The 18027-nt window shown below is 43.9% G+C and overlaps 2 protein-coding genes and 1 long non-coding RNA gene across 4 annotated transcripts; all 3 read right to left on the reverse strand.

Moving 5' to 3' along the window:
• Nucleotides 1-480: 480 nt before the first annotated feature.
• Nucleotides 481-3400, reverse strand: b9d2 (B9 domain containing 2). Of its 2 annotated transcripts, XM_036525481.1 has the most exons (4): nt 3306-3387; nt 2885-2973; nt 2167-2292; nt 481-1178 (listed from the first exon to the last, which is right to left on the reverse strand). In XM_036525481.1, the coding sequence occupies exons 2-4, from the start codon at nt 2970-2972 to the stop codon at nt 865-867; spliced, it is 528 nt and encodes a 175-aa protein (XP_036381374.1). In that variant the 5' UTR covers nt 2973; nt 3306-3387; the 3' UTR covers nt 481-864. The 2 variants fall into 2 exon arrangements, with proteins under 2 accessions (XP_036381374.1, XP_036381376.1); XM_036525483.1 differs by lacking the exon at nt 2885-2973 and having other exon boundaries at nt 3306-3400.
• Nucleotides 3401-8114: 4714 nt separating this feature from the next.
• Nucleotides 8115-10323, reverse strand: LOC118774193. The gene is made up of 4 exons (XM_036523351.1): nt 10127-10323; nt 9740-9773; nt 9384-9564; nt 8115-8963 (listed from the first exon to the last, which is right to left on the reverse strand). Exons 1-4 carry the CDS (start codon nt 10321-10323, stop codon nt 8611-8613), a joined length of 765 nt encoding a protein of 254 aa, XP_036379244.1. The 3' UTR covers nt 8115-8610.
• A 4191-nt stretch (nt 10324-14514) lies between these two features.
• Nucleotides 14515-17440, reverse strand: LOC118773926. Its single transcript, XR_005004791.1, has 4 exons — nt 17183-17440; nt 16869-17036; nt 16682-16752; nt 14515-14709 (listed from the first exon to the last, which is right to left on the reverse strand). It is a non-coding gene; the product is annotated as an uncharacterized LOC118773926 (long non-coding RNA).
• Nucleotides 17441-18027: the final 587 nt, after the last annotated feature.

An 18027-nucleotide genomic window follows, 5' to 3' on the forward strand; every position in this document is an offset into this window, starting at 1 on the left:
CGTTGTCTTTCTGACTCCTTCCCGTGTGATTTTTTTCATTCTTTCCGAGTAGCTGTAAGCGACCACGTACGCATTTGTGTTTCTTAAAGGATTACATAAATTGCCACTGAAAACTAGTCACAGCCATTTCAGATCTGTTCTCAGCCCCTTTTCTGGGAAAGGAAACTGAGCAGGCTAAGATAAACCAGCTACGGAAAGTCAAACCTGCAATGCGTTGTCTTACAGAAGCTCAAACACTAATACAATCAAACTTAATATTAAGTAAACACAAAACAAGTTTGGAGACAGCTGGCAGACACAGACAGCAACATCACTCAATGGCTGAAATGTAAAAAGCCTTTAATATTCAGTGAAAATCCCATGACACACTACTAAAGCAAAAATCAAGATCTAGTAATAAAAAAGTATAAAAAATAACAAATGAAAGTATATAAAATGTGCATTTATATTAGTTAACAAATGCTAGAGTCAGTTGCTTTAAGTGTGTTGTGAATATTATCATGAAGGCTTACTCTGCCCCCTTGTGGTGACAAATTGAAGGGCATGCTTGTGAAGAGCATTTTCCTGTCCACCTCATTGGAGGGGTATTTCTTTGTGTGCCTGCAAGCTGACTGATGGATAATGGCACAGTCACTGGGTAAGAGAAGTCCCAGTAGAGCATCAAAGTGAGTTTTAGCCAGAGACCCACACCAGGTCTTCTCCACAGGTCTCCACAGTGTCACAACTTCACCCAGGTTCTCCTCTACCCACAATGCTCCTCTCTGTTGTTTTCCATCCAGTTAAACCCCTTTTTCCTCTTTTTTCCCCCTACACTTCTGTCCCCTTGTGCAATGTCCTCTTCATCTGCCCAGGTCGTCCCCCCCCTCAGGTCTCCACTCCATATTTGTCGAAGTGCCGCAGTATGATGCCCAGTTCCAGCTCCACGGTCCCCATGGCGACGGTGTGCAGCCTGTAGCGGTCTGCCCCGCTGTAGATGAGGTCCGGGGAGCGTAGCTGGGGCCCTCCGCCCACAAAGCTCTGGGCCAGCTGCTCCTGCCAGGAGCCCAGGGGCTTCCAGGTGACGCAGTGCAGCCGGTGGTGCCCGGGGCTGGAGGGCACATGGCAGTAGCCGTAGCCGAAGAGCTGGCAGCGCCCAAACGAGTCCTGGTGCCAAACCTGCAGGTGCAGCTTGGGCCAGCCTGTAGGCAGTTGGAAAAAAGGGTTGCAGTAAGATGCAGAGCTCACTACAGTAAATTCACCTTTACAATAAAGGCAACATACTTCTATAATTGTCAATCAATGTCAATTTTAAAGACCAGCTAAAAATATTCCCTTCAATAACTCTAAAAAACACCCAGTTTGTGTGACCGTTGTGAAATTTGGCTTACATCTTTTCCAATGGTGCTTGTTTTGTGAAAGTGCAGTGCAATCAACCGAATTAAGGACAACTGATGGCCAGTAAGCAGTGCAGGGACGCACAATAAAACAAGTAAAGTCCACACACAATTGCTGCAATTAACAACCTGATCTTGAGTGTGTAACAGGTGAAGATCTGAACGGGGTGTGACAACACTTCATAAATACATTTTGGAATTCTGGTACAGTGCGGCCCTGTTACTGTCTGCCATGTTCCGTGTGGCACTGTGTGCACCTCGGTGGCCCCTTCCTTCAGGCAACTCGGAGAGGCGTTCAGTTAAGCACAGGACAAACGCTCCAATGACACACTGTTTGATCAGTGTTGGCGGAACGTTTTGAGCACTGCTTTTCAATGTCGCCAACAAGAGCATTGTCATAGGCATCACAGGGAAAAAGGACATGTGATTACACATTTATGATTACATTTATCACGTGTTCTTGTAACGCAAATGATTTACGTGTGAATTTACGCATGTTGCATCAAGTGGCTAAAGCACAAGCCTAACATTTCTCATTAAAACATGCCTATATGATATTGTCAGGAAAGGAAACAGTTTTAAAAACTGAAAACATGGCAATAAATATATATAGATTTCATCCTTCAGAACGGAAAAAAAGAATCCTGGAATTCGAGTGATTTTTTTGCCTGCTGTAAAACTGAACTATCTGTTCTATTAGAAGAGTTGCCATCTGCTCCCATTAGTGCAGGCTGGGCCACCCCTGAGCCCTGTGCAATCTTCTGGAAGCAGGCTGGAGAGGGGCGTCTGTTACCTTGCAGTCCTTTAGTGGTGTAGTGCACGTCTATGGGGTGACTCCAGAAAGCCATCTCCCCATTCTGGGGAGAGTCCACCTGAGTCTGCCCCTCTCTCAACCCAGACAGCAACCTCCACGCCCCACCTGCAGCGCACAGAGAAACCAACCGCTTCACACACTCGTCTGGGACTCATACAGTCGACTTAAGCTGTCCTGGTAGCGACCAGAACCTTTCAATCCCGTTGTATTGTCACACTGTCTTATCTCCACGTGGAGTCTACTCCAACTTTGATTGGGTCAAAGATGGTGCTTTCATGAAAGCTTCTTAGTGTTAGCTATGTGTATGCAGCTATACTTGCTCAAAAAGATAAATGTTGTCTTGAGCACGCCGTCTTGAGCACGCCATCACAAGTACCCCATAGTAGTTTAAGATGTAAGCATTACTTAATGCCTGTCAATATACCTATTCTCTGTACTTCTACCACGTTTAGTCAGAGATAGTTAGCTAGCTTGCTACCCACTTAACCGCTGGGTTAGTCGAAAATTAATGTGAATTCAATAAAACATCTGCGCAACCCTCAGAAAAACGGGTAGCCGAGCTTTTCCCATTGATCTGTAGGAAACTGGATGAGACCAAACTGGTTTTCAGTTGGTTAGCTGTGTAGCTAATACCAGCAAAAAAGCACTTTTAACACAGCACAAACAGACATTAGTTAGCTAGATAGTTAGTGAATACCTGAGTGAATGCCCCACTTGCAGAAGAGAGTACTCTGAGGAAATCCGCTAGCCCCCACGATCTGACCAATTATATGTAGCTCGGCCATTCTGCAGGAAACAGTACACATCGCAAGTAACTTTGCCCTATCTACAAGATAGCAAGCAAGTAACGTTGGAATATTACAATTTTTTACAATTCTGTATCAAAACAGTCAGCTAGTTTAGCCAGACTAGCTAAGTTCCATATGCTTTCGATACTTAGGTGGCTAATGTTAAGTAGCTCTCCAGCTAGCTAGGTTATCAAATTGTGTTCTGGCTCATAACAGTCTAGCTAACTAGCTAATTTGAGATTTGCTTCCCAAGGACGACATTTAGCAATAAAATAAAGATCAGCTACTTATGAAATTATAGGAAAATGGCGTCGATACTTAATACCATACCTCGAGCTTCCAACGTGTCGAACTTAGAATTGTAATTCATTGACAAAAATCAATCCGTTGTTTACGCTTCCTTGCCGTCGCCACGGTCCCAGCAAGGCGAGAAACGTCACTTCCTTGGCAACCAAACACCACAGCACGGACGATCGATTTATGACTGTAGAGATAATGTAGTACGTCTTATTTCCTTCATACAATTTTAAGAGTTCCGGTTTTTTTCTTATAAAACAACAAAACTAAAAGTTCCGGTTATGTCACGTTCGTCTTCAGTGTGAGGGGAATTAACTGATAACGTTAAACGCCAATATTAAATTACCTTGCTGACTTGGTGTATCTTCGACAAAATGCCATCCTATTGGCGTTACGCGTCACATGGTATTATTGTAAATTCAAGCGCAGAAAGTGGTTGATGTGTAGTACAGAATATGTCCGCTGGAGGGAGCGCTATTGCCATATTCTATGAGCGGAATACATATAACCCCGTGCTACCCACATGCACAAACTTTTATTTATTTATTTAAATGGCTCTTATCTCCATTATGTACAATTTTATATGTAGTAGATTTATTACAGGGTATGTTGTAGCTTTCTGTTTGGAATGGAGTAGCGCTGATGTAGTGTATTCCGTGTTCTACTTGAACCAAGTATGCACCTGTGATCTTGGCACTGTGTTTGACACTGACACATGTTCAAAAGTGGGCGGTAGTATCCTGCTTGTACAACATTTAATGTCACTTTCTATGATCCATCATGTATTCACACTGTGAAACAGATTGAATACTAAATGATGAAAATGTAAATTTATTTGAATTAAAAAAAGCATTTCATACATTAATTAACTGCATATGCTGAGTATGTAGTTTCACTGTTATGAAATGTTCCCCTCATTATCATTTATAGCCAAATATATTTGGTCTCATGGTTTGGTTCATGGAGATGAGGGTGGGGTGGGTTTGGGCATGAACTGTAGGAAGTGAACTGATTTAATCCCAAAGACATTTTACCCAGAGTGCACCCTGACCTTGCCCTCAGCCCAAAGCTGTAATAAGCAAAGTGACTGACTCATCGGGAAATTTCTCTCTTAAGAGATTAAAAACGCATTACAGCAAGGACCTGGCAACAGAATGCACATTTAACAAAATTTTCAGTCACAAATGATGTCAGTCTCATCTTTTGCATCATCAAAGTTACCTTACAGGATGCTGTGGAGGCCTATCATTGCAGCACACAAAACCTTACTATTATTATTACTAATAATAAAAATAATAATAATAATAAGTTCTGAGACATCCAATGTTTAATATCAGGGAAAAATCACTGAAAAATACAAGTGAATGTTGTCTACATAAGAGTGAAATGTTTACTGATAATTTGGCCAAAAGGCATTAGATAAATTGAGAATAAAACTGGCCCCTAAAGGGGGACTCTACAGGTAACAGGATTTGTAAAGGACACACATTTCTCCGATACTAAAACTGCATCTCCGAAAGTTAAGACCTAAACCAACCCTGAAGGACCCACATGGGTTTGTAGGAAACTGATTAAATTAGCATGAGCCACATATGCCACCACTGTGGCACAAAAGTGTTAAAACAGAAGTCAGTGTTCATAAACAAGTCAGTTGCTACTGTGAAAAACTGTAAATGTTGTGTCAGGACTTCAATCAGAGCAAAAGCCCAAATACATTTTTTCAAAGAGGCTATTACAAAAAAAAAATCACTGTTTAAAACCAGTTTTGCTTGAAATATTATCAGGAAGAAATATCAAGATTGGTTTACTAAATTTTTTGTCAGAACTTTGGTGTATTTAAAATAAGTAGGAAGAGTTCCATTAGCAAGAGAGCTATAAGAAGAATATCACTGAATACAGCACTGAACAATTCTGTTAGCAGCCTTGTACATGTCATTGAAAGAACAGGATGAAGAAATGTTATAATATGCATCACACTTTCAGTCAGCTATTACCACTGTCACCATACTGGAACACCCAGGGGGACAACATGCATAATCCATGTGGATTGAAAGGACATTTTGGACATTTTGTCACTTGAGGTTCAGTTTTTGAGAAGGATCAAGAATCTAGAATCAAGAGGTGAACTTTCAGACAATCCCTACACAGTTGACCAAACCTAGACAAATGGGTCTGCTCCACAAAAATAAAAATCAAAAAAAATCTCTCCTTTCCATGTCAACTGTTCACAGCATCCCTCCTCCACCCTATCTCCTCTTTTCCTTTCCCTGTTTATGATGCCCAAACAGTGGGTCAGCAACCCCAGCCCGTGTCTAACTCAAAGCCAAATAAAAATACCGCTATAACCATGTCAAACCTTCATGCTTTGATTGTATGGGCATTCATATTTACTGAATTGCCCATTCTACAGACCACCATGTTTTTAATTTTGACATAGGGCTTTACGTGGCTGACTGGTCATTTAAGGGCATATATCTGAAATTATAATGGCCTTTTAATGTGGTAGAGTTGCTTTTGGGGATTTAGGGGAATACTATTTGCAATATATATTTGTATTTAGGAAGAGTATCGTTCACCTGGTCATTTACTATTCTATGGAGCTAAAGAGAAACACAGGAAGATGAAATCTGCAAAACACTTAAGGGCAAAATTCCAATTATCCATTTCAACACTGTTAAGGATCTCCAACAGCCACTATAGGGGGTCTTTTAAAATGTCAATTTAAAGTGGTTGTTGGAGCAAAGATCCTACACCTTAATCATGTCATCGTATTGACAGCCTGAATTTTTTGATATAATATCCTATTTTTTTACAGTAAATAAGTTATTGAAAATATTTACCTCAGGGTGAAACACCACTGTGCACAGATGGGCAGACCGCTGGCCTTTGATGAGCAGAGGCAGACTGTCTTAGTCAGAAATGGGGGTTAAACACACCCTTGCAGAATGTACAAAGGCAGGAGCTTTTGATCCCTGAGGGTGGTAATGTAAAGCAGTGGATTCAAACCCTGGACTACATTCAGGATCCTCATTTCCTCTAGAGGCAGTCAGCACGCCACAGGCAAGCTGGTAAAGTACTCTTTACTTTTAGCATTTGGCATTCATCAAAGCAAAAACATACCATATTTTTAATTTTTTTTTTTCATTCTTACTCTTTCAATCACCTAGTATAATAAGTGAAGTCTAAGTCTAATATAAAGCATTTGCATCAGTTATATTGAAAGCACAATCATTTTAACATATACTCATGATTTTTACTTCAGACAGGTCTGGCTTGTGCACTGTAAAATTTTCAGGAGCTCTGTATTGTATCATAACTGAGTAATGTCACATAAGCGGTCAGAAAGGTGCAGTGCAGGTTGACCTGTGAAATATAATCCCTCATAACACCTAAGTCACAGGCACTGCAGTTGATGTGACAGCATAAGCACAGCTGATGAATTGCCCCAGCATCTTTCTGATGCGTGCAGGGTTTGCTCTCCGAGCCCTCGGCCCTCGGCACCGAAGGGACAGGGAGCTGAGGCAGTGAGTGTTTGTGCACACTTCTGACATGTCACACCCACCTCCTGTGCTGCGAACCTCAGCTGCAGGCCCAGGGCCAGCTGAGCGGAGTCCAATCAACACACACGGGCTCTCCAAGGAGAGAGGTCTCCCCCACGCAGCGATAAATTTAATTCTCCCCAAAGCTGCTTCGCGCTTCCGATTTATTCCAGTGAGGATGTTTTGTCTGTCTGGGTTATGTGTGTGTGTGGACAGGAAGGTAAACATGCCTGCCTTTAACATTGTGTGCATGCGTGCATGTGCGTGTGTGTGTGTGTGTGTGTGTGTGTGTGTGTGCAGGGCGCATGTTACTGCGCTAACACTGGGGGGCGTTGGGTTTAATCTTGTGGGATTACTGTGTGACAACATCTGGCCTTTGCATCCCATCTTAGCATTGGTGCACAGAGACATCTGAATGTCTGCAAACAGGCAGGCATACACACGCACACACAAATACGCACACACACATGCAAACACACACACGCATAAAGACACCCATGCACTCATTCATATATGCACCAACACATGCACACACAGTAGGCATGAGACAATGTACTCAACTTACAATACAATGTGTTTCATGAAATGGAGTTCACAATAAAAAAAAATTTCACCCAATGACATTCCCCTGAGAAGTAATGCTGATTGGGAATTGTATGGTTTTAGCAAGAAGCAGTTCTAATTGCTAAAAAAAATGCAAACAGCATTCAAGAGGAGTAATGGACAGAACAAGTAAAATATCCACTGACTTGATTGATGACTTGATGAAAAAAATGTATCTTACATGCAACATGCAATCTAATTGATCTGGTAATTTGATTTCACGGTATGTTCTCAAGGCCACAAAACATTTTGTCATTTGTTGAGTTTGCAAAATTTTATATTACAGTATTTCATCTCATGCCAAATGTACATACCCACAAACACACGCACAAAGACACCCCCTGCACCCACATGCACACATATGGTCACAAACACACACACACACGCGCACACACACACACACACACACACACACACATATATACTGAGCCTCATGCGTCTCCCCACATTAGATGTGGAGCTTATACTCTGGCTGATCCCGCTGCTCCCTGTAAGCGCTGTGGGATGTTTAGCTTATCATACTGAGCCTCATCCAGCACTGCGGATAAGCGCTCCCCTATATCACCACATCTACGTGACATCAGCGGCCCACCACACAACAGGGAGAACTGTGGACAGACACAGACTCATTACCACTGCCATCTTTATTCCAGAGATCACCTCTTTGTTTCATTTACAGAGAGAGATGTGTTGGGGCAGGGGGAGCATGAGGGAAAGCTGGGTTAAGATGTGAGGACAAGGAAGGCAAATAGGAATGAGATGGTGGAGACAGAGGGTAACTGAGAAGAAAAGCATGAGACTGGAAGAGGTGTAGGTTAGGGTTGGGAGTAGCTTGTAGGGCTGATTTACAAACACAGAGGGAGGAGGAACGATAGACTCGTGACACAGATGGACAGAGTACAAAAGTACAAAAACTGACTTCCACGTGCAGAGGAAATATCCCCAGGCACACATCACTACTGTGCCAACCGACATGGGGACAGGCATGACCACCAACCACTAGCATGAGCACTGTCATGGTAGCATCATAGCAAAAAGAACATCTCAACAATGTGTTTTCCAGCCATGTTGGGGGGGGGGATCAAATTTGCTAAAGTCTTTAGTTACAGAAGGGTCTATAAATGGGAGGTACTTCTGCTGAGGGGGCGGGGCTTCATCACTTGGATTTGAGCATCGGCCGTTCAGCCTCAGTTCCCCTAGAACGCGAATCCTCCGCAGTCGAAGGCGTCAAAGTCGGAGTCCCCCTCAAAGTCGAAGCTGTGGAAGTGCGGCGAGTCCACGGCCTGGCTGCAGGCGTGGTAGGCCCCGCCGCTCCCCAGGTCGGAGAAGTCCGAGGTGGGGGGCATGTGGTCGGGAGGCCTGGCGTCGTGGGGGGAGGGGGAGCAGGAGCCCAGGTAACCCAGGGCAGAGGAGGCAGCCGCCCCTCCCATCAGCAGGTACACCGCCCTCACCGCCCGGGCATCGCTGCTGTTGCCGTGGCGCAGGCAGCCAGCCGAGCGCTGGAGGGTGGGAAGTCCTGGGCTCCTCAGCGCCCGCGGGGACTTATTTCCTGCAGGGGAGGGGAAATTCCAGAGTCACACAGAGGCTGGAATGCAGATGCATGCACACACACACACACACACACACACACACCCTCACGCACATGTCTTCTATAAACACACTTAGAAATACACACTCACACTTAGACACACACATACACACACACACTCACACACACATATACACTCATACACACAAATACAGACACTCACATACATAGAAACAAACCTACACACACAGACACACACACACAGACACATGCACACACTTATTCAACTACACTACACACAGTCATACAGAAACTGTAGACTGACAGTTACTGCACATATATTCACTCACAGAGAAGAACAGGCAGTTTAAATTCTCAATTCATTCATAGAATGAGAATGAGCAAAGATAAGCTTGACTGAAGGTAACAGACATCTCTCACCTTTTTCTTTGCCATGGGGAGCATCTTTGTCACTGTACCCAGGGCTCTGGGGCTCACGATCACTCATGCGACGGCTCACAGGCTCTTTTTCACTGATAGGATCAGGGAGGGGGTCTCTATCCGTGATGCAGGGGGTGGGAGCCTGGTGTCGTTTACAGGAGCGCAGGGGGGAAGAAACACTCTGAACAGGACAACAGAGCACCTCCATCAGTCCATCGGGATATCGACATGCGCAGAGCACAATCCATTCATACAGGCAACTGATCTGTTGTCAGTCCAGTAACACATGCATTGGTCAGCACCATAACAGGACAGTGTGTATGCAGTGCAGAGATGAAAAGAGGGTGTGGGCTCACCTCTCTCACTTTCCTCAGCATGTTTATCCATTGGCTGTGGAGAGAAAGCAGCAACGTTAACGCTGCTATCACACTGACGCACACCGGGGCACACCGGGGTAAGAACAGAGGGAAATGGTATTTCCAGGCAGTTGTAGATTTTGGAGCTGACAGATGGAATAATGTGGTAAACTGAACTTGGGAATACTGGGAATGTGAACTGAAAGTTGCATTAAAATGTTAGTGAAAGGAGAGGGAGAATATGACTGTGAGTCACTATGATTCCCCTGTTGGACCGCCACCCCCGCCACTTTCCCTTGCCCCAGATACAGACATGCTCATGAACAAGCACAAACAGGTACACACAAATACACACACACATATCTGCACAAACAGGTACACACACACCTGCAGTCACTGGGATCGTCAGCCAACAGTAGCAGAAACTTGTCCTGGGGGAGGATCAGCGCCAGGCAGCAGTCCCTGCGGCCCCCGGGGGGCAACCGGGGCAGATCCAGGATCTCCTTGCCTTCAACGATAGCCTCACAGCCCCCCTGCAGTGCCACCACCTGGTCTGGGGGAGACTCTGCATCGCGACAGACCATCAGATTGCCCTCTGTTGTCAAAATAAGGTACCTCTCCTTCCACTGTTTGAACATAAATCCACCTGAGTGAGAGCAGAGAGACAGAGGAAGGGGGTCAGCACTTTCATAAACAAGGCAGAGGAGAGGGAAAATCAGGAGAGAGGAAGCAACCACAGAGAGGAAAAAATGGCATGCGTGGGAGGGAGAGAGAGAAGAAAGAATAAAACATGGGGAAAGCAGAGAGGGAGCTTCAGGATTACAGTAAATAAGTATCAGAGAAGCAGGGGAGCATTGGCGCTTTGGCGTGCGCTTGTGTACTGGATGATTGCATTTGCCTCGCACTGCTCTCCTGCGTAGGCACAGAGGTTGTCTTGGTGAGATGAGCCTAAAGTCTCACAAATGGCCATCTCAAAAACAGGCGGGTGAAAAGGGGGGAAAAAATACAAATAAATCATCACTACAGGGACAGTGTGGACAGCAACACTACTCATTGTTGTGAAACGCAGTTGAGTCAGGACTGGAAGCCACGCAGAGGTAGGATGTTGACTAAGAGGAAAGAGGCAAGGAATTATCAGTGTTATTGTCATCTTCATCACAGTGATGAATAAAACAGAGAGAGAGAGAGTTGTTTGTTAGTAGATTAAAATGTATGCACTCTTTCTCTCTCCTTCCTCTGCTGGGATTAGTGCCGGTCAGATGGATAGTGGATAAAGGGAGAGCGGTGTGGGGGCGGCACCCAGCTGCCAACCTTGACCGATGTGGATGAGCAGAGTAACAATGCTACACAGCACACCACTTATAGCTCACAATGCTATACAGCACACAGCCTAATGTAGAGCAAGGCAAAGGGCATTTAAAGCCTGTTTACAAGAGCTCAGCAGGTCTTCCATTAGCTGCACTTCAGGACAGTGTCCATGAATGTCAGTCCTCTCCACCCACATAGCCACAACACAATCTCATAGTGCAGTGATGTGGCCCTCTTCACCTGTGACTGACTGCAGATTACAGCAGCCTTGTATGAATGTATACAAAAAATGACTCCATAGAAGAACGCCATGTATGAAGCAGTTAAGGGGATTCATTACAGTATGTAATATTGACTTTACTGCAAGCACTACACAGAACAACAGTGCAGTTACAGGTAATTACATGCTTTTCAGAACACAAAAGGATTGCATTTATTCAGACCTCTGAAAACAGCATCCTTAACAGACTGAGGTGGTGCTTTATGTAGTCTTTAATGAGGTTCACACTATTTCTGGGTGGGATTTTGGCTCACTCCTTAACGTTGACTATCTGCAGCTCCCTGAGATTTGTTGGGTTTTGTATGAGAGCTGCTTTCTTGTGTTTGAAACATAAATGTTCTACCTCATTGAAGCCTGGAGAGTATGATTATTGTGATTGGTTTGCGCAGTCTGGATGGCTGGTTTTATTCATTTATACATTTTGTGAGTGCGCTCAATCATAATCATGCTGGCACAAGGAATGTTCATTTTCAACCAAGACTGAGCCTCTTAGCGGAGGTAAACAATGTTTCAGCTAAAATGTTCTGGATATATTTGAATCCATTGCTCCCTCAATTCTAATAGGTGCATTAAGGGTATTCTCTGTTTCATACAAGGGATGTTCTTCTCAAGCTGAGCTTCATATTTTATATATTTGCTTCATTAAAGGACAAAAACTAACTCCATGTGTCATTAAGATTCAATTAAGTCAGGCAAATTTGAACTTCTTCCTTGTTCAGATGTGTTACGACCTCACAAAACGCTTCTTCCTTGCAGCTGTGCCATGCACACCAGATTCATGCAGGTGATGGTGTCCCATGGTAGTTTTGGAGACATCGTATACATATGATGTCATGTTTTTGTAGTGACCTGTAAGATGGCTAGTGTTTGGCCTAACATTTGAATTCTCCATACATATTGTGGTGACATTGCTGTTAGTTTCCTCCTGTCAAGATATCAGCCTTCCCAGTGGTTTGAACCCCTTGATAATGGATGCTGCACTGGAAACTGATAGGGTAAACTACTCTTTTGATAGCAATCACCCAGTTTACTGTCAGCACCCCTGCTGTTTGCTTGAAATTTACAGAAAGCTCTTTGACTTTATCCACGATGATGACTGCAATTAATGGATTGCTTCTGTCTCTAATCTATTTTTGATACCCCCATGGTGACAGGTGCTGGGAGCTGCTACAAAGGTCTAGAAGCTTTGAATAACTTCCAAACAATGGAGACTTAATGGAGGATTAAATTGAAGGGATTTCATTTTTTGATCATTACAAGGTATATTTGATCACTTTATTTGCCTTAAATGTGCAATTTTGTGCACTTTTACATAATGGTGAAATTTTATGTGCTTTAATTTATTCATGGGTAGAAAAACTACTACTTGCACACTTCAGTTTTTTTATGTCAAATAAATACATAAATACATAAAAAATATATATTTTTATGTCATATTTTTGTGTTTACTAAGCATCTGAACGTATAAGGAGGCCACTGGTGAATGTGTTCCATGACTTGCTGAGAGTACCATTATCTGTTCTGTTCAGTTCATGCGTGGATGTCAAAGCACTGACCTCTTGCAGCTTAATACAGATTGGTGCCTGCATTTACCTTACAGCACGGCACTGCATTGGAGACAAAGGCCCCTCTGGGTGGGGGTGTCCTACTTGCTCGGTGAGAGCTGATAAGGACAGCTGTCTGCTCAGCGCACAGTCAGACAGCAGGGATTTCAGGTGCTCCACTTAGCCCATTCTTTATTTATTTCTGCCTAGATCCCGGGTAGTGACCCGCCTCCTTTCAGGGGCATTTGCACTGCTTTGCTGTCAACTGTGGTGATGTTACCAAACCACTCAATGCCACTCTTTTACCATGACCCCTCTCTGGGTTAACATTCACAGGATTGCAGCGGTTACCTACTCACAAGTAGGTTCGGAGCTTACATCTGAGCTGAATCAAACCAGGGGCAGTGAAAACATCATGTTACATGGTGTGCAGATGCCCTTATTAGGAGAAATTTACATCTCTTACTTGATGCATACATGACATTTTATAACATTTTCCATTACTCTTTAAAGCTTTTTTTCCTCTATATTTACTGAAACTGTATACGCTAAACGCCTTTCCTCAATAGTGCAAGAGCGGCCCTCCACGTGGTATTTGACTGTGTAACCCTCTAGTGCCCATACCACTGCACTACAAAGTACAAAAGTATACAAAGTATCTGTCTGTCTGAATTGGCACTCAGCACAATTTGGGTTAAAGGCTTTGTGGTGCCCTGACCTCTTTTTGAGGGTTATACCTCTGCATTACATTACAGAGTTCACCATAATCATAACCAGTACAAATCAACATTTTCTGGGACTAAACATGAAGCTCCATATTGCTGCACTGTCTTTACAGTGCTTTGGCAAAACACGACCAAGGTAGCAGGATGCACCCTCCTTATCTACCCACACAACATGCTGCTCCCACACAGCAGCCCCTGCAACTCAGCCGAAGCTGTCCCTCACCACCGTCAAAGTGGGATACACGATGCTTGATGCATCATCTGGCAACCTCCTCAACATCCGATCAACACTCTGCCCCCAGCCAACAAGAACCATACATCCGTCCATAAACCCCATTGTCTGAAAGCACATGGAAAAAACATTATCGAGATTATACATAACATGCCTTTTCTGAATACACAGATTAATCGAGGTCATCAAGACGACCTCTCTTAGAGGCCATCTTGAATCCCGTTGATTCAAATAATGGCCATAGTGTGTTCGAGAAAGATACTATAGTTCAAGCAAGAAAAAGACAGACTTTTAGGTGCTTGGCTGTAATGTGTATGCTTATAGTCTGATTTTTCACATGAATACATATTTTTAAATAAAAAAAGCCATTTAATTTCTGTGGTACAAGTACAAGTACCTTATAGTAGCTAGTACTTTTATTCAGAGAAATAAAAGAACTAGACGTACATTCCCTGACATTCACTGGCTGACAAAACAAACAACGGTCACTCACCATACTTCCTGAGGAATCCACGGTGTACTCCCCCGACACTCATGTTAGCGGTCAGCCTCCATCAGAGTCCCAGAGCGACGGAGAGAGAGGGTCTGTAGGAGACAGACGGCCAAGCGCGTGTTTGCTAGTGTGAGGGAGGAGGACAGTGTTTTGTATATATGTATGCGTGTGTGTGTGTGTGTGTGTGTGTGTGTGAGAGAGAGAGAGAGAGAGAGAGTGAAAAGGAGAGAGAGTGTGCGAGTTCCGTAGCGGCGAGTCGTAATCCCCTCTGAGCCCGGCCTTCCCACCTCAATCCCCTGGTCAGCAGCTTGGGATGGGATTGGGGCGGCTGTGCGCCGGGACGCTAAGCGCACGCCGTAGCACATTCCAAATGAAATGAGTGGAGGAGCTGCAATCATAATAATAACCATGAAAAAAAAATCCTACAAGATCTTCAATCAGGATTTTCAAAATGACATTACACTCACCAGATGTCAAACTCCCTCCCCCACTCTCTCTTTTTGCTCACGCAAACATACATGAACATACACACACACATGTTCACACACACATGCACACACATACGCACATGGACATGAATGTCTCTCCCTAAATCAATTTGTCTTCTCACTAACAGAAGTGACCACTCGCTAAATTATTCCTTCACACAATAAAGGGTGAACATGCTGACTTTTGCATATCTAGAGTACATACTACTTCACATGCACTTACACAAACACACCCACCCACATATGGGTGTATGCCTATATGTACACAAGGTGCACATGCACTCACCCACAAGCGTGTGCATGCACACACACACACACACACACACACACACACACACACACACACACACACATACTGCACACTGGCAATTCACATGAGGGACCCCCATTGGCTGTTCCCTGTGCAATAAGGCCCTGGCTGCAATACCCCACTGCCTTTTTCGTCTCCATCCCTGGATTACTGGCAGTGAGGGATTGCTGCTTCTCCACAGCTGGCTTTAGGGAAGCAGAAATGGCAGGACTCATCACATCTCCTCTAATCTGCAAATACCCCCCCCCCCCCCCCCCACACACACACACACACACACACACACACACACACACACTCCACTCCTCCACTCTCAATCTGCTCCATACATTGATGATTTGTGAACTTGAGCCTGGGAGATATTTTTATTCTTCATCGTGCAGATTGGAGGAACAATTACGTAACTTTCCGAACATAAAAGTTAAGGCTCTTCTAAAACCAGAAACAGTTGAAGACCAGTCCAAACAACAGTGAGTCAATACACCAGGTCAACCACCACTGGGATTATGGTTCAAAAATGACTCATCTGCTCCAAAGTTCTAAACCCTTTTTAAAAATAAAAATAAACTATTTTAGCACATATCATGCTTACAAATATTTTAGTGAAGTATATATATTTATTGTTTGTAACTGTCAGACTTAAACATGTTTATTTATTGTGTAAAGATAGATAACTAAAATTAAGATAAAGATGATGCTTATAAATGCTGTCAGAATGGGGTGATCTGCTGAAAATGTGAGCCTTGCTTTTATATTACATTTGCTTAGCAGATGCACTTGCCCAGAGTGACTTAAATGTTATCCATTGAGACAGCTTGATATTTACTGAGGCAAATTTCCTTCCCTAAGGGTACAACAACAATGCCCCAACTGGGAAATCGAACCTGCAACCTCTGGGGTCGAAGCTTTACCACTACAGAACTGCCTTTTTCAATCACATTGGCCCTTATAAGTAATCAGAAGCTTCCATTCAGACTAGGTGCTTTTCTTCAACAGGGTTTTGTAGGAGTCTGCTCCCATAAATGGACAGCTGTGGCTGGTAGGAAGGCCGATGTGTCATCTACTGGAGGAGAATGGTCAACCTATAAGCTTCCAGGGTGTAGTCTGGAATACTCAATCATGCATGTAAATATTTGAAACATATCTTGATTTATCATTTTGATCATTGTTGTATTCAGTTTTCAGCTTCCATATTTACTGCATACACCTAGTTATTCCTTTAAGTATTTTCATAGTTAATCCTTATATTTACTTTACTTTATATATACTTTATTTCAACACATATTAACATAAGGAAGGTTACCTTTTTTGCAAGCAATTTTGGCTGAAATGACGTTGCTTCCATTTGTCAAAGTTTAATCTGTATGCACATACAACATTCAAAACATATACTGCAAGTAATTCACAAAAAGAATTCCTGCAACCTGAAATTCCTGAGAGAGGGTAGGCATGGACTCTATTATTACTACTACTATTTTTGCTGAGAACTGATCCTGGATCAGTCTCAGTTTATGTTTAGAGCCAGGTTTGCTGATCCTGGATCAGCTGTTATTAGTAGGACTTACCATGAGCCTGTGTTGTTTGGCTTTGGTTGTGATGCCAATGTCTGCCACATGGGGGGGGAAGTGCACAGGACCTGGGAGGATCATGAAAGGAGCACTTATATTTCAAATGCATACAACCCTCCCACTCCCCTTCCCTACAGACCCTCCCATTGTGGTACTCGCTCACTTAACAGTTTCTTAATCACACCTATGAGAAGTACTTGTGTGCTGGGTTCATGGCAGCAGGAAGCAGGACCAGATGGTTGAGAGGTGTGGGCGCCTTATTTTCACAACCAGGTTCAGCAGTGAGAACAGTGCGAAAGCACCTGGTGGAGAACACGCTGTTAACTTCATCTCCCGGTCGCCGTCAGTCACTCTAACGCAACGCAAACAAAATCAAACAGGATTACGGAAATGAAAGCATGGCATATGCGTTAGTGCAGCATGTTAGATGCAAAAAATATAATAACATGGGAAAATGAATGCAGACACAATGCACGTGACAAAAAAAGGATTACGTACAGTCACAATGTTCATCATGATTATCAGTTCATCACGGGTTCAGTCTCTCACTGTCCCGCAGGCTGTTGAAATATGGAGCTGCGAGCGTTGCATCACTGTTCCCTGCGACTGGGCCGTGCATTGAGATGGACGAGCTGTGCTGCCCCTGTCCACCTGACATCTCCCTGTCTCGTCAGCGGGGAGTGGGGAAAAAAAAACACACTCCAAAACAACACATGGGAACAGCCAGGCTGAACCAGTTCTGCTGGAGCTGGAGGAAGAGACGACCTCGATCAAAAATGCTGTTATCTCGGTTACCGCATCTCTGCCTGATACTCTGGCTCTTACCCAGCAACTCTCACTCCAATACAAACACTGCACAAAAAACACCTCTCCCTTTGGGTGCCATTTCCAACTTTAGGGAAAAAAAAATAGAAAAAGTTCCTCTCTGTCTATTTCTCGACCCCTTCCTCTGTGTCAATGTGTCTGTACAAGCCCCACTGTGCCAGCCCCATGGAAAAGAGTGGAGACACAATGGGGTCTTTCTCAGCCTCAGTCACTCCATCTCTTTGAAGAGACCCTGGGAAATCAGCAGTGTCCCTAGACACTTTTAAAGAGCCAGCGTCGGCCTACATTGACAACCGGCTTGTGCTGCACTTAGCAGCAGCATCCATCCTACCAGCAGCTGTGACACAGTGCTCGCAGGCAGGAGTCGCATACTCACAGTGTGAATGTATACTCTTACATAACCTAACCTGCAAATCCCCCCCCCCTCCCCCACATTATCCCAATCAATACAGCAAAACAAAAGCACAACCATACCATTTGTATTTTACACTACACATTTAATTGTTTTTTTTTAGTCA

This window comes from Megalops cyprinoides, chromosome 3, assembly GCF_013368585.1.
Source record: "Megalops cyprinoides isolate fMegCyp1 chromosome 3, fMegCyp1.pri, whole genome shotgun sequence".
In the NCBI taxonomy this organism is placed as follows: domain Eukaryota; kingdom Metazoa; phylum Chordata; class Actinopteri; order Elopiformes; family Megalopidae; genus Megalops; species Megalops cyprinoides.

Excerpts from the sequence above, each read along its gene's own strand:
- b9d2 (XM_036525481.1), bottom strand. The coding sequence starts at position 2,972 with ATGGCCGAGCTACATATAATTGGTCAGATCGTGGGGGCTAGCGGATTT. Across the intron at positions 2,293-2,884 it reads CAAGTGGGGCATTCACTCAG|GTGGGGCGTGGAGGTTGCTG; the intron begins GTATTCACTAAC and ends TGTGCGCTGCAG. Across the intron at positions 1,179-2,166 it reads CACCACTAAAGGACTGCAAG|GCTGGCCCAAGCTGCACCTG; the intron begins GTAACAGACGCC and ends AACTGCCTACAG.
- LOC118774193 (XM_036523351.1), bottom strand. The coding sequence starts at position 10,323 with ATGGTCTGTCGCGATGCAGAGTCTCCCCCAGACCAGGTGGTGGCACTG. Across the intron at positions 9,774-10,126 it reads GACGATCCCAGTGACTGCAG|CCAATGGATAAACATGCTGA; the intron begins GTGTGTGTGTAC and ends TTCTCTCCACAG. Across the intron at positions 9,565-9,739 it reads TGCTGAGGAAAGTGAGAGAG|AGTGTTTCTTCCCCCCTGCG; the intron begins GTGAGCCCACAC and ends TGTCCTGTTCAG.